Source organism: Ahaetulla prasina, chromosome 16 (genome assembly GCF_028640845.1).
Source record: "Ahaetulla prasina isolate Xishuangbanna chromosome 16, ASM2864084v1, whole genome shotgun sequence".
NCBI classification, from domain to species: domain Eukaryota; kingdom Metazoa; phylum Chordata; class Lepidosauria; order Squamata; family Colubridae; genus Ahaetulla; species Ahaetulla prasina.
In genome coordinates this window covers 4,767,501-4,793,199 of record NC_080554.1, presented here as the reverse complement: position 1 = coordinate 4,793,199, position 25,699 = coordinate 4,767,501, and the positions used below count along the sequence as shown (strand labels likewise).

The 25,699-nt window shown below is 44.1% G+C and overlaps 1 protein-coding gene across 2 annotated transcripts in view; it reads right to left on the bottom strand.

Moving 5' to 3' along the window:
* Positions 1-219: 219 nt before the first annotated feature.
* The window catches only part of DDX31 (DEAD-box helicase 31), a 58,258-nt gene continuing 32,778 nt past the window's right edge, over positions 220-25,699 (bottom strand). Inside the window, exons 17-20 of one of the 2 annotated variants that reach the window (XM_058159458.1) lie at positions 22,666-22,747; positions 13,917-14,028; positions 8,168-8,339; positions 220-939 (exon numbers count right to left, since the gene is read on the bottom strand). In XM_058159458.1, coding sequence (XP_058015441.1) covers positions 798-939; positions 8,168-8,339; positions 13,917-14,028; positions 22,666-22,747 — 508 coding nt within the window. In that variant the 3' untranslated portion in view covers positions 220-797. Of the gene's footprint in view, positions 940-3,085; positions 3,375-8,167; positions 8,340-13,916; positions 14,029-22,665; positions 22,748-25,699 lie in introns of those variants that run through there. The other variant, XM_058159457.1, reaches the window with a different exon arrangement.

Below are 25,699 nucleotides of genomic sequence, written 5' to 3'. Positions count from 1 at the left end.
TGGAATCTGGTTGGGTTTTTTTCCTTCTAGCTCAGGGAGGAAGAGAACGTTCCTGGTTGAACTGGGTCATTCTCCTCTTCCAGATCAGGAAGGGAGGGGAGGGGATGTTTCTGGTTGAACCTGGTTGGTTTTCTCTTCTCTTCTAGACCAAGAAGGGAGTTTTTTTACTTCTAGAACAGGGAGGAAGGAGACATTCAGTTTGAACATGGTGGTTCCATTCTTCTAGATCAGGAAGAAATGGGACGTTTGTGGTCGATTTTGGTTGGTCTTCTTTTCTAGATCAGGGGAGGGACATTTTTGCTTGAAACTGGCTAGTTTTTTCTTCTAGATCAGGGAGGAAGGAGACATTCGTGGTCGATCTTCTTTTCTAGATCAGGAAGAGACATTTTTGCTTGAAACTGGCTAGTGTTTTCTTCTAGATCATAGAGGAAGGGGACTTTCATGGTTGATCCTGGTTAGTCTTCTTTTCTAGATCAGGAAGGGACATTTCTGCTTGAAACTGGCTAGTTTTATCTTCTAGATCAGGGAGGAAGGAGACGTTCATGGTCGATCTTCTTTTCTAGATCAGGGAAGGAAATTTTTGCTTGAAACTGGCTAGTTTTTTTCTTCTAGATCAGGGAGGAAGGGGACGTCCGTGGTCGATCCTGGTTGGTCTTCTTTTCTAGATCAGGAAGGAAGAGGGTATGTATTCCCGGTGGAACATGGTTTCCTCTCCTAGAACGGAAAGGGGACATTCCTGAGATTGTGTCTTCCAGCTCTTTTCCAATCCCGTCGAAAAGGCACGGAGAATTCTCAGATCAGCTGGGAGAATTTAGTTCCCCTCGGTTTCTCAGCCGTTTCTTCCTCTTGCCCTTCGAAGCCGAGGGGTCCAAACCACTAGAATATTCAAAGGCAACATGGAGACGAGGTATGACTTGAGCCGTCTTGAGAGGGTCATGCCTGGACAAAAAGAGAGAAGAAGAGAGAGAGACAAGTGAGAAATAAAAAACAAATAAGATTTTAAGGTTGAGGTTTCCTGGAGAAAAAGCCTTTATTTTTTTCCCTTTTCCAAACCCTCACATACGATCTCTAAAAAGTCCAACCAAAGTTTTTATTTGGCCGGTCCCATTTTTTAGAGGTAGTTCTCGACTTACAACCTTTCATTTACTGACCATTCAGTGTTACAATGCCACTGGACCGTTTTTAAGGGCCGTTTTTTTTTCACACTTAACGACCGTTGCGGCATCCTCACAGTCAAGTGATTTCCATTTGGAAGCTTGGCAACTGGACTCGAATTTATGACCGTCCCGGTGTTCTGGGGGGGGTCACGGGATCCCCTTTTGCGACCGTCTGACAAGCAAAGCCAACAGAGAAGCTGGATTCACTTAATGGCCGTTGTGACTTAACAACAGTGAAAATTTCCCGTAAAACGGGGCAAAACTCACTTAAGAAATGTCTTGCTTAGTAACAGAAATTCAGGGCTCAACTGTGGTCGTAAGTCGAGGACTAACTGTACCATTCAGATCCCAACCGATTCAAAAGACTAAAAAAATCCTAAATTTTCAACCGGAGACCAGTGTCGACGATTTTTATTTTTAAAAAAAAAATGGGGGAAAGAGTGAGTTTTCTGTCGAACAGCATCGGTCTGGTTGCTGAACAGAGCAAAATAATAATAATAAATAATAATAATAATAATGCTATTTGTAAATAATAATAATGCTATTTGTGACGCATTGTTAAATGATCAGTTGACTTGAGTTTCATGTTTAATGAATAAAAGAGATGATATTATTATTATTATTTACTTTATTCATTAAACATGAAACTCAGTCAACCGAACATTCAAAAAGGCATCACAAATACCATTGACTAGCGCTGATGTTTGATACAGGTTGCTGCCAGCATCCTAGGTATCAACCAAGTACCGTCTTAAGATGTACGATGTTCCGAGTAGCACAGTTTTTTGCAGTTCCGCTGGTGTTATTGCCGGAAGCTGCAATTTATTGATGTACGTTATAAAATTCTTGGACATGGTACCAAGTGCCCTGATGACAATGGGCATCCCTGTGACATGTTTCATCCATAGCTGTGTAGTTTTGATGGCCAGTCGCAATATTTCGTGATTATTTCTTCTTCTTCTTCTTCTCCTTCTTCCTCCTCCTCCTCCTCCTCTCCTTCTTCTTCCTCCTCTTCTTCTTCTTCTTATTATTATCCTCCTCCTCCTCTTCTTTCTCTTCTTCTTCTTCTTCTTCTCCTCCTCCTTTCTTCTTCTCCTTCTTCTTCCTCCTCCTTCTTCTTCTTCTTCTTATCCTCCTCCACCTCTTCTTCTTCTTCTTCTTATCCTCCTCCTCCTCCTCCTCTTCTTATCCTCCTCCTCCTCCTCCTCCTCCTCCTCCTCCTCCTCCTCTTCTTCTCCTTCTCCTCCTCTTCCTCCTCTTCTTCTTCTTCTTCTTCTTCTTCTTCCTCTTCCTTTTCCTCCTTCTCCTCTTTTTCTTCTTTTTCTCCTCCTCCTCCTCCTCCTTCTCCTCCTCCTCCTCCTTTCTTCTTCTTCTCCTTCTTTCTTCTTCTTCTTCCTCTTCTTCCTCTTCTTCTTTTTCTTCTTTTTCTCCTCCTTCTCCTCCTCCTCTTCTTCTCCTTCTCCTCCTCCTCCTCCTCCTCTTCTTCTTCTTCTTCTTCTTCTTCTTCTTCTTCTTCTTCTTCCTCTTCTTCTTCTTCTTCTTCTTCTTCTTCTTCTCCTCCTCCTCCTCCTCCTCCTGGGAAGGATTCCAGTTCTCCCTGCCTCTAATTAAGTGATATTAAGGCCCCGTAAATGCCACGAGAAAATTGGCAGCCCACCTGCTCCTGAGCCAATGAGCCACTGGCAACTGCTTGGCGGGAGAAGAAGTTTCAGCTTCAGTCTGGGCTGCCAGTTGGAAAAAAAGGTGATCATCGTTGACCAGGTTAGAATTAAGAGGGTTGGAAGGGACCTTGGAGGTCTTCTAGTCCAACCCCATGCTCAGGCGGGAGATTCTATCCCATTCCAGACAAACGGCTGTCCAGTCCCCTTCTTGAAAGACTCCAGTGATGGAGCACCCACAACTTCTGGAGGCAAGGAGTTCCGCTGGTTGGTCTTCTTTTCTAGATCAGGAAGGAAGAGGGTATGTATTCCCGGTGGAACATGGTTTCCTCTCCTAGAACGGAAAGGGGACATTCCTGAGATTGTGTCTTCCAGCTCTTTTCCAATCCCGTCCAAAAGGCACGGAGAATTCCCAGATCAGCTGGGAGAATTTAGTTCCCCTCGGTTTCTCAGCCGTTTCTTCCTCTTGCCCTTCGAAGCCGAGGGGTCCAAACCACTAGAATATTCAAAGGCAACATGGAGACGAGGTATGACTTGAGCCGTCTTGAGAGGGTCACGCCTGGACAAAAAGAGAGAAGAAGAGAGAGAGACAAGTGAGAAATAAAAAACAAATAAGATTTTAAGGTTGAGGTTTCCTGGAGAAAAAGCCTTTATTTTTTTCCCTTTTCCAAACCCTCACATACGATCTCTAAAAAGTCCAACCAAAGTTTTTATTTGGCCGGTCCCATTTTTTAGAGGTAGTTCTCGACTTACAACCTTTCATTTACTGACCATTCAGTGTTACAATGCCACTGGACCATTTTTAAGGGCCATTTTTTTCCACACTTAACGACCGTTGCGGCATCCTCACAGTCAAGTGATTTCCATTTGGAAGCTTGGCAACTGGACTCGAATTTATGACCGTCCCGGTGTTCTGGGGGCTCACGGGATCCCCTTTTGCGACCGTCTGACAAGCAAAGCCAACAGAGAAGCTGGATTCACTTAATGGCCGTTGTGACTTAACAACGGTGACAATTTAACAACGGTGGCAAGAAAGGTCGTAAAACAGGGCAAAACTCACTTAAGAAATGTCTTGCTTATTAACAGAAATTCAGGGCTCAACTGTGGTCGTAAGTCGAGGACTAACTGTACCATTCAGATCCCAACCGATTCAAAAGACTAAAAAAATCCTAAATTTTCAACCGGAGACCAGTGTCGACGATTTTTATTTTTAAAAAAAAAATGGGGGAAAGAGTGAGTTTTCTGTCGAACAGCATCGGTCTGGTTGCTGAACAGAGCAAAATAATAATAATAAATAATAATAATAATGCTATTTGTAAATAATAATAATGCTATTTGTGACACATTGTTAAATGATCAGTTGACTGAGTTTCATCTTTAATGAATAAAAGAGATGATATTATTATTATTATTTACTTTATTCATTAAACATGAAACTCAGTCAACCGAACATTCAAAAAGGCATCACAAATACCACTGACTGGTGCTAATGGTTGATACAGGTTGCTGCCAGCATCCCAGGTATCAACCAAGTACCGTCTTAAGATGTACGATGTTCCAAGTAGCGCATTTTTTTGCAGTTCCGCTGGTGTTATTGCCGGAAGCTGCAATTTATTGATGTACGTTATAAAATTCTTGGACATGGTACCAAGTGCCACGATGACAATGGGCATCCCTGTGACATGTTTCATCCATAGCTGTGTAGTTTTGATGGCCAGGTCGCAATATTTCGTGATTATTTCTTCTTCTTCTTCTTCTTCTCCTTCTTCCTCCTCCTCCTCCTCCTCCTCCTCCTCTCCTTCTTCTTCCTCCTCTTCTTCTTCTTATTATTATTATCCTCCTCCTCCTCTTCTTCTTCTTTTTCTTCTTCTTATTATTCTCCTCCTCCTCCTCCTCTTCTTCTTATCATCCTCCTCCTCCTTCTTCTTCTTCTTATCCTCCTCCTCCTCTTCTTCTTCTTCTTATCCTCCTCCTCCTCCTCCTCTTCTTATCCTCCTCCTCCTCCTCCTCCTCCTCCTCCTCCTCCTCCTCTTCTTCTTATCATCCTCCTCCTCCCCCTCTTCTTATTATCCTCCTCCTCCTCCTCCTCTTCTTATCCTCCTCCTCCTCCTCCTCCTCCTCCTCCTCTTCTTCTTCTTATTATCATCCTCCTCCTCCCCCTCTTCTTATTATTATCCTCCTCCTCCTCCTCCTCCTATTATTATTATTATTATTGTTATTGTTATTGTTATTGTTATTATCCTCCTCCTCCTCCTCCTCTTCCTCTTCTTCTTCTTATCATCCTCCTCCCCCTCTTCTTATTATTATCCTCCTCCTCCTATTATTATTATTATTATTATTATTATTATTATTATTATTATTATTATTATTATTATTATTATTATCATCATCATCCTCCTCCTCCTCCTCCTCCTCCTGGGAAGGATTCCAGTTCTCCCTGCCTCTAATTAAGTGATAATAAGGCCCCGTAAATGCCACGAGAAAATTGGCAGCCCACCCGCTCCTGAGCCAATGAGCCACTGGCAACTGCTTGGCGGGAGAAGAAGTTTCAGCTTCAGTCTGGGCTGCCAGTTGGAAAAAAAGGTGATCATGGTTGACCAGGTTAGAATTAAGAGGGTTGGAAGGGACCTTGGAGGTCTTCTAGTCCAACCCCATGCTCAGGCGGGAGATTCTATCCCATTCCAGACAAACGGCTGTCCAGTCCCCTTCTTGAAAGACTCCAGTGATGGAGCACCCACAACTTCTGGAGGCAAGGAGTTCCGCTGGTTAGTTGTTCTCACTGTCAAGAAAATTCTAGGTTGGATCTCTCCTCGATTAGTTTCCATAACAAATTTTACATTTCACCACTGCTCTACACTCTTTCTAGACACACTGATGATGTTACCTAGTTTGGTAATGAAACGTCGGCAAGAAAACAACCAAGCTCTGAGAGCATCGAAGAGTTTTGCCTCCAGGCGCTGTGGGTGCTCTTAACGCTGGAGGTTTTTTTAAGGAGAGATTGAACCACCATTTGTCTGGAATGGGATAGGGTGTCCTGCTCAAGCAGGGGGTTGGACTAGAGGACCTCCAAGGTCCCCCTCAACTCTGTCATTCTGACCTCTCCCTCTTTCTTAGAGTCTCAACATCTTTTTTGGGGGGTATCGTGGTGACCACCGCTGGATGCGATATTCCGAGCGTGGCCTCTAAAGCGACTGACTATATTACGCTTATAAAATGTTATTTCTTTTTAAAGGCGTGGAATGTTACTTATTGGAAAGGGAAGCGTTTAGAGGCTCAGCCGAAAAGGGAAGACCCCAAGACGGGATTTCTGGAAAAGAAAGCGAGAAAGCTTTATTCTCCTACAGGGGTAGGAACAAGGGCGTTTGGGGTATCGGTGTCCCCTGCTTTTCTCCCAGCACCCTTGTGGGTGTAGAGAAAGGGAATTTAAGAGAATAACAAGCTTGCAGGAACAGAGAAAAACATTGTGTGGCTGTAATCCGAAGAGACTTTTGGTGTCAGTCAAGCCCGTTTCCCGCTGGGCCGCCGAGACTTCAAAGGCAGCCCCCATCCCATCGTACATGTTCTTTATCGGCTAATCAGGCTACTATTCACTCAATAAAGCTCTTTTAATTCCCACCCACCCCCGCTTGTCGTGCTGCCCATCTGCTGGCGAGGGTCAACCGCCCCCAAAAAAACACGGGGGTCCCTAGCGGGTTCTGGAGAGGGAAGAGGACAATGGCCAGAGACCTCCCCCCACCACCATCCCGTCTCCAACATCCCTCTCCGCACGCACACACCCCATCTCACTTAATTTGGTTCAAAGAGACAGAATTGTCAGCCCCCACCTCTTTTTCTGCTCCTTGTCAAGAAATAAAAAGGGGGGAGTTTGGATTAAGGGGTGGGGGCTGTCTTTGTGGAACCCTCAGGTCTAGGAGGGGCGGCGGCGTTGTGCGGGGTCGGGGGGGGACAGAAATCCCTCCAAGCACTTATTGTCTTGACTCTTTTAATATTTGATCGCGTCATCGAGGTAAATTGTAAAGGTTGGAACTTTTGAGGCCTGAGGTTTTCGTATTTTTTTTGAAATCTTTTTTTCCGTGGTTTTAGGTCGTTTATGTTATGACCTGGTTAAAGCCAGATAGAATGACTGGATAATGAGTCGAAGGCAGGGGTGAAATGCTCCCGGTTCGGACCGGATCAGTTGATACGGTAGCGATGGCAGCCGGTGGTTCGGAGAACCGGTAGCAAAAATCTCTGCCTCCTCACCCATGCCCACCCGTTAAAAATGCTTTTAAAAGGTTAAAAAAAAGGCTCTGACAATCCCAGCTGAGCCACGCGATCATCAGAGCCTTTTTTTTTACTGTTGAAAGTATTTTTTTACAACCTATTAGACCAAATAGGTTGTAAAAATGCTTTTAAAAGGTAAAAAAAGGCTCTGAAGAGCACAGCTGAGCTGCCTGATTTTCAGAGCCTTTTTTTTACTGTTAAAAGTATTTTTTTACAACCTATTAGACCAAATAGGTTGTAAAAATGCTTTTTAAAAGGTAAAAAAAGGCTGAAGAGCACAGCTGAGCTGCCTGATTTTCAGAGCCTTTTTTTTACTGTTAAAAGTATTTTTTTACAACCTATTAGACCAAATAGGTTGTAAAAATGCTTTTTAAAAGGTAAAAAAAGGCTCTGAAGATCACAGCTGAGCTGCCTGATCTTCAGAGCCTTTTTTTAACCTTTTAAAAGCATTTTTTTACAACCTATTCGACTAAAAAATGCTTTTAAAAGGTAAAAAAGGCTCTGAAGATCACAGCTGAGCTGCCTGATATTCAGAGCCGTGTTTTTACTGTTAAAAGTATTTTTTTACAATTTATTTGGCCGAATAAGTTGTAAAAAATGCTTTTAAAAAGTAAAAAAAGGCTCTGAAGATCACAGCTGAGCTGCCTGATCTTCAGAGCCGTTTTTTTACCTTTTAAAAGCATTTTTTACAACCTATTCAGCTGAATAGATTATTAAAAAATGCTTTTAAAAGGTTAAAAAAAAAGGCTCTGAAGTTCACAGTTGAGCTGCCTGAGCTTCAAAACCTTTTTTTTTACTTTTAAAAGCCTTTTTTTTACAACCTCTTCGGCTGAATAGGTGATAAAAAATGCTTTTAAAAGGTAAAAAAAAAAAAAAAGATCGCACAGCTGATCACCCTGCCCCCGCGCATTGTTCTACTTACCCCATGTGTCCTTTTGGCATGCGTTGTGTGCAAGCATCTCTCATTTGGTGCATGGTGCACAGCCAGCGAACCGGTTCAGATTTCACCACTGGTCGAGGGGCATTTATAAAAATTGAATGTAAATAGATAAGGTAAAATCGAAGAAACCAAATTATTTTGCATTGTACCTTTTCTGTTTCCTTCCCTGCCAAGGGGCTCCAGCGACGGCGCCGAGGTTCCCAGGAGCGTCGCGGAGCCCAAAACTCTTGGCCACGTGACCCAAATGCAGAGCCCGGATGTGAAAGATGGGCTTGAGGTTGGCGGGATAGGTGGCATACGAGCGGATGAAGGACTGCAGGGCTGCAAGACAAGAGGGGCCAATGAAGACATTCCAGTCTTGCGAAAATATCCACGGGGATGGTCAACCATCCAGGTTCAAAAAGACTTAAGTTTTTTTTCTTCTTCTTCTTAAAGACATTTCGCTTCTCATCCAAGAAGCTTTTTCAGTTTTGACAGTCAGAACTGAGGAAGCTCCATGGATGAGAAGCGAAACGTTTTCAAGACGAAGAAGGGAAAAATAAAAAAGACCGAGAAAATCCAATCTGACGGGCACCTTCGGGCACCCCCAAACTGAGGGAAACCAGGATCCAGTCTCCCCGGGCATCTACCAGGGCAGGCTGGAAAGGTAAAGATGGCTTCTTGTTCAAAGGAGAGAAGCAACTTAGAACTTAGGAGAAATTTCCTGACCGTGAGAACAATTAATCAGTGGAATGGCTTTCCTTCAGAAGTTGTGGGTGGCTCCATCGCTGGAAGGGTTCAAGAAGTGATTGGACAACCATTTGTCTGGAATGGTCTATGGTCTCTCTTGCCCGAGCAGGGGAGGGGTTGGACTAGAAATCCTCCGAGGTCCCTTCTGGTCTTATGATTCTATGATCTGTCTGTCTGTCTGTCCTATCTGTCCATCTATCATCTTTGTCATCTCTCTCTCTCACATCTTTATCATCCCTCCCTCCATCTCTCTCTCTCTCTAACATCCCTCCCTCCCTTCGTCCATCCGTCCGTCCGTCTATTTATATCATCCCTCCCTCCATCTGTCATCGTTCTTTATCATCCATCTATCCATCCATCCATCCATCCATCCATCTTTATCGTCCCTCCCTCCCTCCATCTCTCTCTGTATCTATCTATCTATCTATCTATCTATCTATCTATCTATCTATCTATCTATCTATCTATCTATCTATCAAACTATCTTCCCTCCCTCCCTCCATTTATCATCATTCTTTATCATCCCATCCATCCATCCATTCATCATCTTTATCATCCCTCCCTCCCTCCCTCTCTCTCATCCTTCCCTCCCTCCCTCCATCATAGTTCTTTATCATCCATCCAACCATCTACCTACCTATGTATCTCTCTCTCTTTCTCTCCATCCATCCATCCATCCATCATTCTTTATCCATCCATCTATCCATCATCTTTATGTATCTCTCTCTCTTTCATCCTTCCCTCCCTCAATCTATTCTAGTTCTTTATCATCCATCCAACCATCTACCTACCTATGTATCTATGTATCTCTCTCTCATCCTTCCCTCCCTCCATCTATCATAGTTCTTTATCATCCATCTCTCTTTCTCTCCATCCATCCATCCATCATCTTTATCATCCCTCCCTTCCTCCCTCTCTCATCCTTCCCTCCCTTGATCTATTCTAGTTATCATCCATCCAACCATCTACCTATCTATGTATCTATGTATCTCTCTCTCTCATCCTTCCCTCCCTCCATCTATCATAGTTCTTTATCATCCATCCAACCATCTACCTACCTATGTATCTCTCTCTCTCTCTCTTTCTCTCCATCCATCCATCATCATTCTTTATCCATCCATCCATCATCATTTATCCATCCATCCATCCATCCAGACTGCCTCTATCCCACTTCTGCAACCGAGTAATCTGGAAACCCCCCCCCCCAAGGCTTAAAACCGTCTGAAAACCCTGAATTGTCTCCCAAGAATTCAGGGACCACCTTGGTGGGCTTTAACCCTTCTCCAGCCCTTGAGGCTGACCACAGCTGTCCCCCTCCCTGGCTTCCCAACCCCTCCCCACCCCTCTTTCTGCCCTTCCTTCCTGAGTCAGAACACCGGTTTATTTGCGCAGAGCTTAAGCCTAAAATCTCTGTGTGGCAGGAGATTGTGGTTTACGAACAGTAATAAAAATGTCATTTTAGCAGGCTCAGTCTCCAGAAGAACTTGGGGAATCTCCGAAAGCTCTGTTTGCTAAGCAAAGCGAACGCCATTTCCCAATCAATGAGGGAATAACCAAGGGCGGCAGGCCCCCTCTCCCTCCCTCTCATTTCCTATCCTCCATTTTTTAGCTTGGGGAGGGGAGAAGAAAGGAGGGAGGGGGAGGACGCGACACCGGTAAGGTAAAATATGGGGTTTCAAGATGCCCGCTCAGGTATTTGGAGCCGAGTGACGTCTTGGGCACACGTGCCGGTCTCAGAACCTCTGAAACAGCTCCCCCGTGGAAAGTTTCTAGTCCACAGTGATTAAAAGGGAAAGGAAGGTTTTGAAGTATTGTTGGCTTTTAGGACTAGGTTATAAAAACAGCCATTGTTTCCACTGAAAGAGCACTAAAGGCAGGTTTTCTAGTCCACATTGATTGGGAGAAAAGGAAGGCTTCGTTCTGTCCTCTGTCAGAATCTTTTTCTATCCATCTTTTCTCTCTCTCTCTCTCTCCCTTCTTTCTGAATCTTTTTCTATCTTTTCTTTCTCCTTCCTTCCTTCTTCATCAGAATCTTGTTCTAGCTTTCCTTCCTTCCTTCCTTCCCTTTCTTCTTTCCTTAGAATCTTTTTCTATCCATCTTTTTTCTTTCTTTCTTTCTTTCCCTCCCTCCTCAAATTTTTTTTCTATCCATCTTTCTTTCTCTCTCTCTTTTCTTCCCTCCCTCCACAAAATCTTTTTCTATCCATCTTTTCTTTCTTTCCTTTCTCTCTTTCCTTTCTTCCTTCACTCCCTCCTCAAAATCTTTTTCTATCCATCTTTTCTCTTTCTTTCTTTCTCTCTTTCCTTCCTTCCCTCCCTCCTCAAAATCTTTTTGTATCCATCTTTTCTTTTCTTTCTTTCTTCTTTGTTTCTCTTTCCTTCCTTCCTTCCCTCCACAAAATCTTTTTCTTTCCATCTTTTCTTTCTTTCTTTCTTTCTTTCTTTCTTTCTTTCTTTCTCTCTTTCCTTCCTTCCTTCCCTCCTCAAAATCTTTTTCTATCCATCTTTTCTTTCTCTTTCTTCTTCCTTCCTTCCTTCCTTCCCATCTTTTTCTCCCTCTCTTTCTTTCCTTCTCTCCCTTTCCCTTCTCCGCCTCAAAATCTCACCAACCACAGATTAAAAATTCTGCCAAGGAGACCCCGATCCGCAACCGGTCATCAACACCGACTCGGTCAAGACCGCCGGGCTGAGGTTCGGGAAAGGACAGCCGAAGAAACGCCGGCCGGCCGAATCTTTGGCGCCGTTTCCGTTTGATTCTCTGCCATCCACCCAGAGCCCAGCTGCTGTGTTAATTATTCACCGTTCTTGGCTGGGCTGGAGAAGGGTGGCTGGTGGATGCCAGCTGGAAAAGGGGGCATGGGTGGGACGCACATGCAAAGAGAGGGACAGGGGAGGGGGAAGAAGAGAGGGAGAGAGGGGGGCAGCTTTGCAAAACAACAACAACAACAACAACAACCAGGAGGACGGGAGAAAGGCACGGACTCGACAGGCGGCCTTTTAAGTGTTCATCGGAAAAGGTGGGGCCGTTATCCTGCCCCGCAGCAGCCGTGGAGGTCCTGAAGGGCTGGCAGGGGAGACCCCATTCCATCTGTGTTTATGGGAGCCTCGATGGCAGAAACTCCAGATGCCAATATGGGGAGCGGAGAAGCCTCTTCCGGCCACTCCCCCCAACCCCGCGAACGCCGGTGCCAACGTCTCGCTGGCCAGAGACGCCCGATGCTTCCGTTCCACTGGGAAAAAACGCCACTTCCTGCCCTGCTTCGTTAAGCCACAAAATATCTCGGGGGGGGAGTGTCCTTTCGCTCCGGCGTGCCCGTCTAAACTCTTTTGAGGCGGAAGTTCAAACGTTTTTGGGTTTGGAGCGAGTTCTTTCACTGGCTAAAATCATCTCTTGAGTATCTATATAGTTCCGCTAGTTCTCGACTTATAACTCATTGGTTGAGTGTCCAACGCTGAAAAAAAAGCCTTGACTTATGACCGTTTTTCACACTTGCGACCAGGATTCCCCCATGGTCATGGGATCGAAAGCCCGGACGCTTGATCAATGGCTCCTATTTATGACGTTCAGTGTTCCGTCCCCTTTCGACGAGCGAAGTCGACGGGGAAGCTGGATTCACTTAATGGCCGTGTGACTAATTTAACAACCGCAGGGATTCGTTTAGCAAGGGTGGCAAGAAAGGCCGTAAAATGCGGGGGGAGGGGGGGAAAACTCACTTAACAACTGTCTCGCTTAAGCAACGGAAATTTCGGGCTGAATTGCGGTCGTGAGTTCCGTAACGTTAAACTTATTTGGTATTTGGATCCCTTTTTTTTTTTCCGTACACGAATTTTTGTTGCTGTTCTTGTAAGTGCTGGACAGATGTGTTTTTTTCTACGCTTGTTTGGTTTTTTTCCTGTTTTGTATTTTATCTTTGATGATAAAACAAATTAAATTTTTTTTATTTGCATTTACATCCCGCCCTTCTCCGAAGACTCAGGGCGGCTTACATTATGTTAGCAATAGTCTTCATTCTATTTGTATATTATATACAAAGTCAACTTTATTGCCCCCCAACAATCTGGGTCCTCATTTTACCTACCTTATAAAGGATGGAAGGCTGAGTCAACCTTGGGCCTGGTGGGACTTGAACCTGCAGTAATTGCAAGCAGGTTTACGTCAAAGTGCCTGATCTTCGGACTTTTCGCCGTGAGCTGAAAACGCACCTATTTATTCAAGCGGGACTGGCTTAAAAGTTTTATTAATATTTTTAATTGGGTCTATTTATAAATTTTAGGGTTTTAAATTGTTTTAATTTCAGCCATTCTTGTAATATGCTTGGTTTTAGTTTTGTTTTTAATGTGTATATTGTGAGTTTTTTATTATTTGGCTGTACACCGCCCTGAGTCCTTCAGGAGAAGGGCGGTATAAAAATCTAATAAAAAAAATAAATAAATAAATTAGGGGCCGGAATAGCTCAGGCTGGTAAAGCCTGTTATTAAGAACACAGTAGCCTGCAATTACTGCAGGTTCAAGCCCGGCCCAAGGTTGACTCAGCCTTCCATCCTTTATAAGGTAGGTAAAATGAGGACCCAGATTGTTGGGGGGCAATAAGTTGACTTTGTAAAAATATACAAATAGAATGAGACTATTGCCTTATACACTGTAAGCCGCCCTGAGTCTTCGGAGAAGGGCGGGGTATAAATGTAAACAAAATAAATAAATAAATAAATAAATAAATAAATAAATAAATAAATAAATAAATAAATAAATAACAGACTGTCTTACCAGTCTGAGCCACAGAGGCCCATACAAATATACTTTGTATGAAGAAATTCCGGGATCGGTTGCGGTCGTAAAGAGAGGACTACCTACCAGCGGTCAAGTCAATAACGTGGTCCTTAAACGAATCTGGTCTCCCCACTGACTCTGCTTGTCAGAGGGTCGTGCAACCGTCATAAATGCGAGTGATTGCCAAGTGACCGAATTTTGATCACATGACCGGGGGGGAGCGGGGGATGCAGCAAGGGTCATAAGTCGCTTTGTCCAGCACCGTCATAACTCTGAATGGTCGCTAAACGAATGGCTATACGTTAAGGACTATCAGGCACTTAAAAAAACAAGAACAACAACTTAAAAGTACCGCTTGTCTCCCTTAAAACTCAGAAAGTTAGGGAAGCCAAACGCCTCACCTTTTTTGGCCCATCGGGTGGTTTTGGTACCGGAGTGAACAAAATCTTCAAATTCAGTCTGCATCACGGTAGCCCTTCGGTGTATTTCCTGGACATCTCTCCGCAGGCTCTTCTGAACCGGAAAGAAGAAGGGGGGGGGGAATTATTATTTTTTAAGCTCAGAGGATCAGTAGAAAAGATTCTAAAAGGTCAAGGAGCTGCTGATCCAATTCTACAGAGGAATGATTGAGTCTGTCATCTGCACCTCTATAACTGTCTGGTTCGGTTCTGCAACCCAACAAGAAAGACACAGACTTCAGAGGATAATTAGAACTGCAGAAAAAATAATTGCTACCAACTTGCCTTCCACTGAGGACCTGTATACTGCACGAATCAAGAAGAGGGCCGTGAAAATATTTACAGATCCCTCGCATCCTGGACATAAACTGTTTCAACTCCTACCCTCAAAACGACGCTATAGAGCACTGCACACCGGAACAACTAGACACAAGGACAGTTTTTTCCCCGAAGGCCATCACTCTGCTAAACAAATAATTCCCTCAACACTGTCAGACTATTTACTGAATCTGCACTACTATTAATCTTCTCATCGTTCCCATCACCAATCTCTTTCCACTTATGACTGTATGACTATAACTTGTTGCTGGCAATCCTTATGATTTATATTGATATATTGACCATCAATTGTGTTGTAAATGTTGTACCTTGATGAAGGTATCTTTTCTTTTATGTACACTGAGAGCAGATGCACCAAGACAAATTCCTTGTGTGTCCAATCACACTTGGCCAATAAAAAATTCTATTCTATTCTATTCTTTGGCAACTCAGAAACGGGAAAAGAAAGTGGTCGGAACATAGAATCATAGAATTGGAAGGAACCTCAAAGGTCTTCTAGTCCAATCCCTATGCTCGTGCAGAAGACCCTATAACGTTCTGGACAAAGAGTTATCCAATCTCTGCTTGAAACCTTCCGGAGAATGTCTGACATTTTGCACTGGTTAATTGTTCTCACTGTCAGGAAATTTCTCCTTAGTTCTAGGTTGCTTCTCTCCTTGCTTAGTTTCCACCCGTTGCTTCTTGTTCTACCCTCAGGTGCTTTGGAGAATAGCTCGACTCCCTCTTCTTTGGGGCAGCCTTCTAGTCCAACCCTCTGCTCAAGCAGGAGACCCTATACCTTAAACCAATGGTTATCCAACCTCTTCTTAAAAACTTCTAGTGTTGGAGCATCCACAACTTCTGGAGGCAAGTTGTTCCACTGATTCATTGTTCTCACTGTCAGGAAATTTCTCCTTAGTTCCAGGTTGCTTCTATCCATTTTTTTTTTAAATTTGCATTTATATCCCGCCCTTCTCCGAAGACTCAGGGCGGCTTACACTATGTTAGCAATAGTCTTCATCCATTTGTATATTATATACAAAGTCAACTTATTGCCCCCCCAACAATCTGGGTCCTCATTTTACCTACCTTATAAAGGATGGAAGGCTGAGTCAACCTTGGGCCTGGTGGGGCTTGAACCTGCAGTAACTGCAGGCAGCTGCTGTTAATAACAGACTGTCTTACCAGTCTGAGCCACAGAGGCCCTTGATGAGTTTCCATCCATTGCTTCTTGTCCTGCCTTTGGAGAATAAGGTGACTCTCTCTTCTTTGCGGCAGCCCTACAAATACTGGAAGACTGCACCCGAGTCCTTCTCTTCATTAGGCTACATGTACTGTTCATTGTACGGTTTACGGAATAATGGAGTTGGAAGTTTCTAGTCCATATGAGAGAAAACACTGCCATCTAACCTACTTTATACCTGGTTAGCACACTAGCAATAGAAGTATCCAAATACATGAATAGTTTATCCAAAGGGCCTCTGGTAACTCAACAGACTAATGCAGTCTGTTATTAACAGCAGCTGCTTGCAATTACTTGCAAGTTCAAGTCCCACCAGGCCCAAGGTTGACTCAGCCTTCCGTCCTTTATAAGGTAGGTAAAATGAGAACCTAGATTGTTGGGGGCAATAAAAGTTGACTTTGTATATAATATACAAATGGATGAAGACTATTGCTTGACATAGTGTAAGCCGCCCTGAGTCTTCGGAGAAGGGCGGGATACAAATGCAAATAAAAAATAATAATTAAAAAAACACAAAAAACTTAAAAGCAAAGCTGTTAAGATAGCAACAGTAACAACTATTTCTTGTGTTATTTATTTGGCTTTAAAGCAATACAAAACTCTTTCCTTTTGGCCTCTGTTAACAATTAAAATCCCCTTGATTTCCTGAGGGTTTTGTAATGCAAAGTATCTCTGCTTTTCCAACAGCTGCAGAAATCCGTTTCACGGTTCAATTCTAATTTTTTTTTTTTTACTGACTATTAAACAGATACTATTATAATTTAATGGTATATCATTATTAAACTGTGTTGAACTATTAAACGAAACATACGCTGCGACCGTCGTAAGTATGAGTCAGTAGTCAAACGACCGAATTTTAACCACGTAATGACGAGGGAAGGCTACAACGGTCGTTAAAAGTGAAAAATGGCCATAGGTCACTCGGTTCAATGCCTTTGTAACTTTGAACGGTCACTAAACGAACTGGGCTACCTGTACTTTGTGCTAGACAGTTGTAGGTGGTTGTTGTTGTTTTTTTGGAAAAGCGTTACAAAAACCCACAAATAGCTAAATCCAGACTTTAACCCACTTTAAAGTTGGTGTGAATCTTGGTTTGTGGAGCAGGATGCTGCAAGCCACCTTTGGACACCGTTTGCAAACAATAAAACCGTGATGGATAAACTATGATGCATCCCCATACTACGTTAAGCCCAGTGGTGGGTTTCAAATTTCTTTACTACCGGTTCTGTGGGTGTGGCTTGGTGGGCATGGCATGGCTTGGTGGGCGTGGCAAGGGAAGGATGCTGCAAAATCTCCATTCCCACCCCACTCCAGGGGAAGGATACTGCAAAATCTCCATTCCCTCCCCACTCCAGGGGAAGGATACTGCAAAATCCCCATTCCCACCCCACTACAGGGGAAGGATACTACAAAATCCCCATTCCATGGGGAAGGATATTGCAAAATCTCCATTCCCTCCCCACTCCATGGGAAGGATACTGCAAAATCTCCATTTCCTCCCCACTCCATGGGAAGGATACTGCAAAATCCCCATTCCATGGGGAAGGATATTGCAAAATCTCCATTCCCTCCCCACTCCAGGGGAAGGATACTGCAAAATCCCCATTCCCACCCCACTCCTGGGGAAGAGTACTGCAAAATCCCCATTCCCACCCCACTCCAGGGGAAGGATAATGCAAAATCTCCATTCCCACCCCACTCCAGGGGAAGGATACTGCAAAATCTCGATCAGCTGGGACTTGGGAGGCAGAGAATAGATGAAGGCGGGGCCAGCCAGAGGCGGTATTTGCCGGTTCTTCGAACTACTCAAAATTTCCGCTACCGGTTCGCCAGAACTGGTCAGAACCACCCGAAACCCACCTCTGGTTAAGCCCAAACCAAACAATTCATTTCTTTCTTTTTTTCCCCCTTGCATCTGGACTACTCTGCCTGGTTGTTGTGACAGCGCGAAAAAGAAATGTCCCTTTGATTTCCTTCAGGGAGGGTAAAAACGGACCACAGGAGAAAAGTAAGGAAGGTAAAAATGTCACCCCGACATAGCTCCGCATAGCCCTTCTGCATTTTTTAAAAGGAAAAGCCATGTACAAATCATATTTTAAAAACTTGAGTTTTTAAAAACCTGCCTGGGCAAAATAGTAAATCATTCCTCCCCCCCCCCCCAACACCTCCTTCCTTCCTCCTGGCATTCGTCAATCCAGCTTTTCTCTTCTTCTTTTCTTTCTTTTTTTTAAAGTCCTGTTTGGTTGCACATAGTGTCACCTTCCTTCCCGGTGTGTGCGTGTGTGTTTGTTTTTTTTTTAATATGAATGTGAAATTAAGCGAAGCTGCCCTTTCCCCCCCCTGACGGCCAGAATCCTCTGTTATTAAAAAGTAAAGCACTTTAATAATGAAAAACTTTTTCCCCCCCTTCCTGCCCCTCCTCTTCCCCGTATTTTAACTGTTTAAAATTAATGAGAAGGGCAGACCGGTTGTCAAAGCATTATTGAAAGCGGGCAGTGAGGACCAAATAAACTGGAAAATTCCCTCCCCGAGTGTTAAATAAACACAGCCTCAACACCTCTCCAAATCCCACTGATAGTTATTGTATACTTTTCTGTAACCGAGCTCAGAATAGACGCCAGCACCAGGGAAGCAAGGAAAGATTTCAGGCTTCCAATAAAGGACTTAATTTAAAGACAGCCCAGCGCGAATTCCGGGAGAAAATTAAAGGGACCTCAAATTTAAGTGACAGGTGACTTGAGCTATGCCAAGTCTGTCTGGGGATTTAGTAATAATATGGCAATATATTACAAAGGACTTCTCACTATCCGCTTTCTCCCAGGCCTGAGCTCCGTATCTTTTTAGGTTTCAAAATGAGGTATTGCTTCTTCCTTTCTCCACAAAGAAGAAGAAGAAGAAAGAGAGAGAGAGAGAGAGAGAGAGAGAGAGAGAATGAGAAGGAAGGAAAGAAAGAAGGGGAGAAAGGAGGGAGGAAGGGAAACATGGAAGAAAAAAAGGAAGGAAGAAAAACGAAGGGAGAAAGAAAGAATAGAATAGAATAACAGAGTTGGAAGAGACCTTGGAGGTCTTCTAGTCCAACCGCCCCTAAAGGAAGGAAGAAAGGAAGAAAGGAAGGAAGGAGGGAGGAAAGGATGGAAGAAAAAAAGGAAGAAAGGAAGGAAGAAAAATGAAGGGAGAAAGAGAAGGAAGGAAGAAAGAAAGAAAGGAAGGAAGGAAGGAAGGAAGGAAGGGAAGGAAGAGGAAAGAAGAAAGAAAGAAAGAAAGAAAAGGAGGGAGGGAGGAAGGGAAAGATGGAAGAAAAAAAAGGAAGGAAGGAAGAAAAATGGAGGGAGAAAGAAAGAATAAAATAGAATAGCAGAGTTGGAAGGGACCTTGGAGATCTTCTAGTCCAACCCCCCTGATGGAAGGAAGGAAGGAAGGAAGGGGGAAGGAGGGAGGAAAGGATGGAAGAAAAAAAGGAAAAGAGGAAGGGAGAAAAATGAAGGGAGAAAGAAAGAGAAGGAAGGAAGGAAGGAAGGAAGGAAGGAAGGAAGGAAGGAAGGAAGGAAGGAAGGAAGGAAGGAAGGAAGGAAATAAAAAGACAAGTCCACTGTCAAGATACCAACTGCCTCCTTTTCCTTGAAGGGCTAAAGAAAAAATAATGGGTGAGATTGGGCATTTTTTGAGCCCTTCTCCAGTCACAAGTCACAAATAAAAGGACGAAGCCTCCTGGAACATTCCCAGGCCAAGACAGAGATTCTACCTCCGCCTCCGCCTCTTCCCATCTCCATCCATTCAACCTCCGCAGGTAGACCAGGAGCCCACCTCCACCCCAATACTCTCAAGAAGGATCCACCAGAGAACCTAGTAAGTTCAATGAAGTCGGCGAACTTTGAGGGAACCCTGGGAGCAACACGCCCGGATCTTCTACAGGGGGAGGAGGAAAGAAGGAGAGGGCGCAACTCGATCGGAGCTTTTCGCTTCTGCATCCCACATCTTCGTTAAAGACCATCGTTTCGACGCTCAAACCAGAAAAAGGCCACCCAGCTACATTCCCACTAGCCCCTGCTCCGTGCTGTTGTGGTCCGCCAGCGATGAGGCTGAGGAAGAGCATGGGCCAGTCCTGGAGGCTGGGGAAGGCCCGGATGAGGGCTCTGCGTCGGAGGCAGAGATGGGGCCAGGGCCATCGGGGAGTGATGTGCAGACTCCAGAGACTGATAGTAGTGAGGCAGAGGAACACGAGGAGCCTGTTCCTAATGCACACATGAGAAGAGCTGCCAGAAGGCAAGAGCGGCTCAAGCAAAGAGGACGACTCAGGAGTAAGGCCAGGAGATGATTGGCCTCTCCCATAAGGCTTAAAAGACCAGCAACGGCGTTTGGGCTCTTTGCCGGAAAACAACGTTGATAGCCTTGCTCCTTGTCTTTGCTGCATTTATTTCTTGTCGGCGTCTTCCGCTTTTGAACTTTTGCCAAGAAAAGCCTTTGGCAGTTTGCCTAATTAGACCGAGGTTGGTGATAAGAGTGAAGAGTTGTGTTAGGAAGAATTTGTTTTGAATTAGTTTGGACGAAGCTGAGGAGGAGTTTAATTCTCAGCTGTTCTAATAAAGTCTGTTTGTTTTTGAACTGATGGCGTCTGATACGACCTACTTGGGCCTGGGTCACAACACGTGCCTTCGTATTATCAGAGTTATCCGGGGGATGGGGGGAGCAAAGATGAGAGGGGAAAAAAAGCTTTTTACAACATTTTCGGCTTCACACCTGGAGGCCCATCTAATGAAAAGAGGTTTCTCAGTATCCTGAGATCTTTTCTACTGCTTTCCTCTGGCTCCCCCTTGCATCGCCTAAGGCGATGGATGGTCCTAGCAGGGCTTCCGAGCACAGAAATGACAGCCCAGCCGGGCCTGCAGGGAAGAAGAGAAATCTGGAGGGGCCCACAAAGTAAACACACCAGGAATCGTCTAATTCCCTGTCTCGTTTCTGCACTTCATTTCCCACCCCGGCTAAAGGATTTCCCTTCTCGGCTCTCTTCCAGCTTCCTGCCTTTAGGAATTTATTTTGGAGAGATCAAGGTTAACCTCCCAAGCCTGGGTTGGTGGCTTCAAAGCAAACAAAACCATTCCAGTTTGACAGCTCAAGCATTCTCGTATTCCAAAATTGGAGGGGCTGCCACAGAGAAGAGGGGGTGGGTGGGGGGAGGAGGGGTGTCTACCTGTCCTCCAAAGCACCTGAAGGGAGGACAAGACATAACAAATGGAAACTTATTCAAAGAGAGAGATCCAGCCCAGAATTAAAGGAGGCATTTCCTAACAGGGAGAACCATGAATCAGTGGGACCGCTTGCCTCCAGAGGTTATGGGTGCTTCATCGCTGGAGGCTTTCAAGAAGTGACTAGCATTTGTCTGGAAGGGTATAGGGCCGTGCCACAGGTGGCACATGGAGCGCACATGCGCAAGCCAGCCAGCTAATTTTCAGGCCTTTGGGGCCCACCAGACTTTGGCAAACGGGCAACGTCTAGTATCTTATGACTATCACTAAGTGTTGTATCTTATGATTCTTTATGAATGTATTCTATTTTATTTTCTTTTTGTACCCTGAGAGCATATGCAGCAAAGACAAATTCCTTGTGTGCCCAATCACACTTGGCCAATAAAGAATTCTGTTCTGTTCTGTTCTATCTATTCTATTCCATTCCATTCCATTCCTAATTTCTATTCTATTCTATTCTATTCTATTCCATTCCATTCCATTCCTAATTTCTATTCTATTCTATTCTATTCTATTCTATTCTATTCCATTCCATTCCTAATTTCTATTCTATTCTATTCTATTCTATTCTATTCTATTCTATTCTATTCTATTCTATTCTATTCTATTCTATTCTATTCTATTCTATTCTATTCTATTCTATTCCATTCCTCATTCTATTCTATTCTATTCTATTCTATTCTATTCTATTCTATTCTATTCTATTCTATTCTATTCTATTCTATTCTATTCTATTCCATTCCATTCCATTCCATTCTATTCTATTCCTAATTTCTATTCTATTCTATTCCATTCCATTCCATTCCTAATTTCTATTCTATTCTATTCCATTCCATTCCATTCCATTCCTAATTTCTATTCTATTCTATTCTATTCTATTCTATTCTATTCTATTCTATTCTATTCTATTCTATTCCATTCCATTCCTAATTTCTATTCTGTTCTATTCCATTCCATTCCATATATCTATTCTATTCTATTCTATTCTATTCTATTCTATTCTATTCCATTCCATTCCATTCCATTCCTAATTTCTATTCTATTCTATTCTATTCCTAATTTCTATTCTATTCTATTCTATTCCATTCCATTCCATTCCATTCCTAATTTCTATTCTGTTCTATTCCATTCCATTCCATATATCTATTCTATTCTATTCTATTCTATTCTATTCTATTCTATTCTATTCTATTCCATTCCATTCCATTCCATTCCTAATTTCTATTCTATTCTATTCTATTCCTAATTTCTATTCTATTCTATTCTATTCCATTCCATTCCAAATATCTATTCTATTCTATTCCATTCCATTCCTAATTTCTTTTCTATTCTATTCCATTCCATTCCATTCCATTCCATTCCATTCCATTCCATTCCATTCCTAATTTCTTTTCTTTTTTTCCCTTTCCGTTCCTTTCCTTTCTTTTCTTGGAAGGGACCCTGGAGGCCATGTAGTCCAACTCCCAGCACAAGCAGGCGACTCTACGTCGTTTCTTTTTTTTGTTTAGCAACTGTTCAAAAGTTACAACAGCACTGGAAAAAAAAGTGACCTACGACTAAATCCTCACAATTGCGACAATTAAAAGCGTCCTCACGGTCATGTGATCAAAATCGGTATTCATGACCGGAGCAGCCTCCCTGGGTCACGTGATCGCTCATCTGTGACCTTCCCAGCCAGCTTGGGACAAGGAAAAAAAAATCAAAGGAAGACCACCAGATTTGCTTAACAACGGTGGGCTTCGCTTAACAACGGGGATCCGCTCAACGACCGTGAGGAGGGGGGGAAGTCGTAAAATTGGATGAAAAGTCACTATCTCGTCTTTTGCTCTTGCAATATTTTTTTTTTTGAAAAAATGAGGAAATTGAAATGAAATCAGAAGGAACCGACCTTAGACCTCTCCGGGTTTCCTTTGAAACGGTCATCTTTCGTTAAGTTTGACAAAATCTCTTCCATTTTCATCTCTGAAATGCTGGAATTAGGGGGAAAAGGGGGAGAAGAGAAGGACAATAATAAAACAACAGTTGAAACCATAGGTCGCAATTCTCCAGATTGAAAAACTAGGCATAGGTTGGTTGGGGTGTGTGTGTGTGTTTGTGTGTGATTTTTTTTTCTTCTTTAAGTTTTCACGAATCATCCCTTTTCTTCACCCGTTAGATCAAAGAACGTCAATTCTGCACGAGCCTCTGTGGCTGCGTCGAATTTGGGGACAGAATTTGCAATACCACCAATTAAATACCGATTTTCTTTGGGGGAAATTCTCCCCACCCCTCGAAGAGTTTGCTTGGGGATCAAGCTTATTTAGAAATGCACGTTTGATACTTTTTCCAGAAAAGCATGTTGGTGTGTGTGTGTTTGTTTTTGTTTGTTTGTTTCCTTGTTTTTCAAATATATATTTTGTGCTCTCCCCTCAAACGTCTTGGTGGACAATTGCAATGGCTGGCAAAATTATTGAAGTTTGAATACAGGAAGAAGGTGCTAAAATAGAACAGTAGAGTTAACAAATACGATTGCAGTTTGATCATTCAAAAATGGTGTCAATTTAAGATCAAAATCAAACCTGGGTTAATTACTTCTTTCCTCCTCCTGTTTTTTCCCACGAACAACCCTGTGAGGTAGGTTGAGCTGAGAGGGGAGAGAGAGGGAGGGATCCAAAGCCACCCACCTGGTTTTAATCTCTAAGGCGGTACTAGAGCTCCCAGTCACCTGGTGATTGGCCTAAAGTCACCCAGGTGGTGGCTTTCATGTCTACGACAAGACCAAAACTCACAGATTTCTGCTGATTGGCCCAAAACCACCCAGCTGGCTTTCATGCCTAAAACGGGACTAGAACTCATCATCTCCTGGTGAGTGGCCCAAAGTCGCCCAGCTGGATTTCATGCCTAAAACGGGACTAGAACTCACTGTCTCCTGCTGATTGGCCCAAAGTCGCCCACCTGGCTTTCATGCCTAAAGCGGGACTAGAACTCACTGTCTCCTGGTGAGTGGCCCAAAGTCGCCCAGCTGGCTTTCATGCCTAAAACGGGACTAGAACTCACTGTCTCCTGGTGAGTGGCCCAAAGTCACCCAGCTGGCTTTCATGCCTAAAACGGGACTAGAACTCACTGTCTCCTGGTGATTGGCCCAAAGTCGCCCAGCTGGCTTTCATGCCTAAAACGGGACTAGAACTCACCGTCTCCTGGTGATTCGTCCAAAGTCGGCCAGCTGGATTTCATGCCTAAAGCGGGACTAAAACTCACTGTCTCCTGGTGAGTGGCCCAAAGTCGCCCAGCTGGATTTCGTGTCTAAGGTGGGATTAGAATTCACCTTCTCCTGGTTTCTAGCCCGGCGCCTTAACCACTAGAGCAAATTGGCCATTGGATGAGATTTAAACAGGAAATACCAAGTTTTTTTAAACAAATTGTCCCTTCTTGTCTGCTTCTGCTCTATGGCAAAGCCAAAAGGGGAGCTATTGTTTATTTATTTATTTATTTATTTATTTACATTTATATCCCGCCCTTCTCCGAAGACTCAGGGCGGCTTACATTGTATAAGGCAATAGTCTCATTCTATTTGTATATTTATATACAAAGTCAACTTATTGCCCCCCCAACAATCTGGGTCCTCATTTTACCTACCTTATAAAGGATGGAAGGCTGAGTCGACCTTGGGCCTGGTGGGACTAGAACCTGCAGTAATTGCAGGCAGCTGTGTTTAATAACAGGCTATCTTACAGCCTGAGCCACACCGCGGCCCAAATGGTGTTCCTAGCTATAGCTCTGACCTCTGCGTGTTTCATTCCTTGGATCACTTGGGTCACTTGGCTGGGTGATCCAGCCCTACACCATTTCAGACAAATGGTTATCCAACCTCTCCTTAAAAACTTCCAGTGTTGGAGCATTCACAACTTCTAGTGGCAAGTTGTTCCACCGATTAATTGTTCTAACCGTCAGGAAATTTCTCCTTAGTTCTAGGTTGCTTCTCTCCTTGATTAGTTTTCACCCGTTGCTTCTTGTCCTGCCCTCAGGTGCTTTGACTCCCTCTTCTTTGGGGCAGCCCCTGAGATATTGGAACACTGCTATCCTGTCTCCCCTGGTCCTTCTTTTCATCAGACCAGACATATCATATTTTTCAGACTATAAGACGCACCGGAGTATAAGACGCGCCCAGATTTCGAAGAGGAAAACAAGAAAAAAAAATAGCGTTTGGCCTCCTTGCGTCCGGTTTTTGCCCTCCCCGGCCCCCAGGAGCGCTCCGCGGGCCTCTGTGTATCCCATTTTTGCGAAAAACGGGGATTGTTTTTGGCGAAAACGGAATGCGCAGGGCGGGGTTTCGGGAGGCCAAAAACGGCAGTATTCAGTGTATAAAACTCACCAACATTTCCCACCCTCTTTTAGAGGGAGGGGAGGAAAAGTGCATCCGTACTCCGAAAAGTACGGTACATGGTTCCAGCAATAGCCTTCCAACAGTGATCCTGTCGTGTCCCACTCCTCCGCTGACGGCCGGGTCAGGGAAATCCGAATCAGGCGTGCCTCTGCAGCTCTGCCAAAGTCCTAGCAAAGTCCTCAGGGCAGGCAGGAGACCAGAAATTGACTTCAGCAAGATATGTTTAGACTTTGCCTGACTCAGAGACTGCCAGAAAGCAGGTCCTTTATATAGGCCATGGGGTGTGGCTCCATGACTCAGCACTCATTAAGGCCTGCCCCTCCCTTCCTTCTGTTGCCTCCGCCTATCAAGTCTTCTGACGCGAGGGTCATTCCAGTCGGCAGCTGTTGGCAATTGACCTCCCTCAGGCTCACATGCTGTGGAGGAGGGGGAGGGGTCTAGTTGCTCCGTTTGCCTGGGCATGGAGCCAGAGCTGGGGGCTGGAGATACTTCCTCCTCTTCAGCCTGTCTGGGCATGGAGCCAGGGCTGGGGCCGGGAGGCATACTAGGACATTCCTCC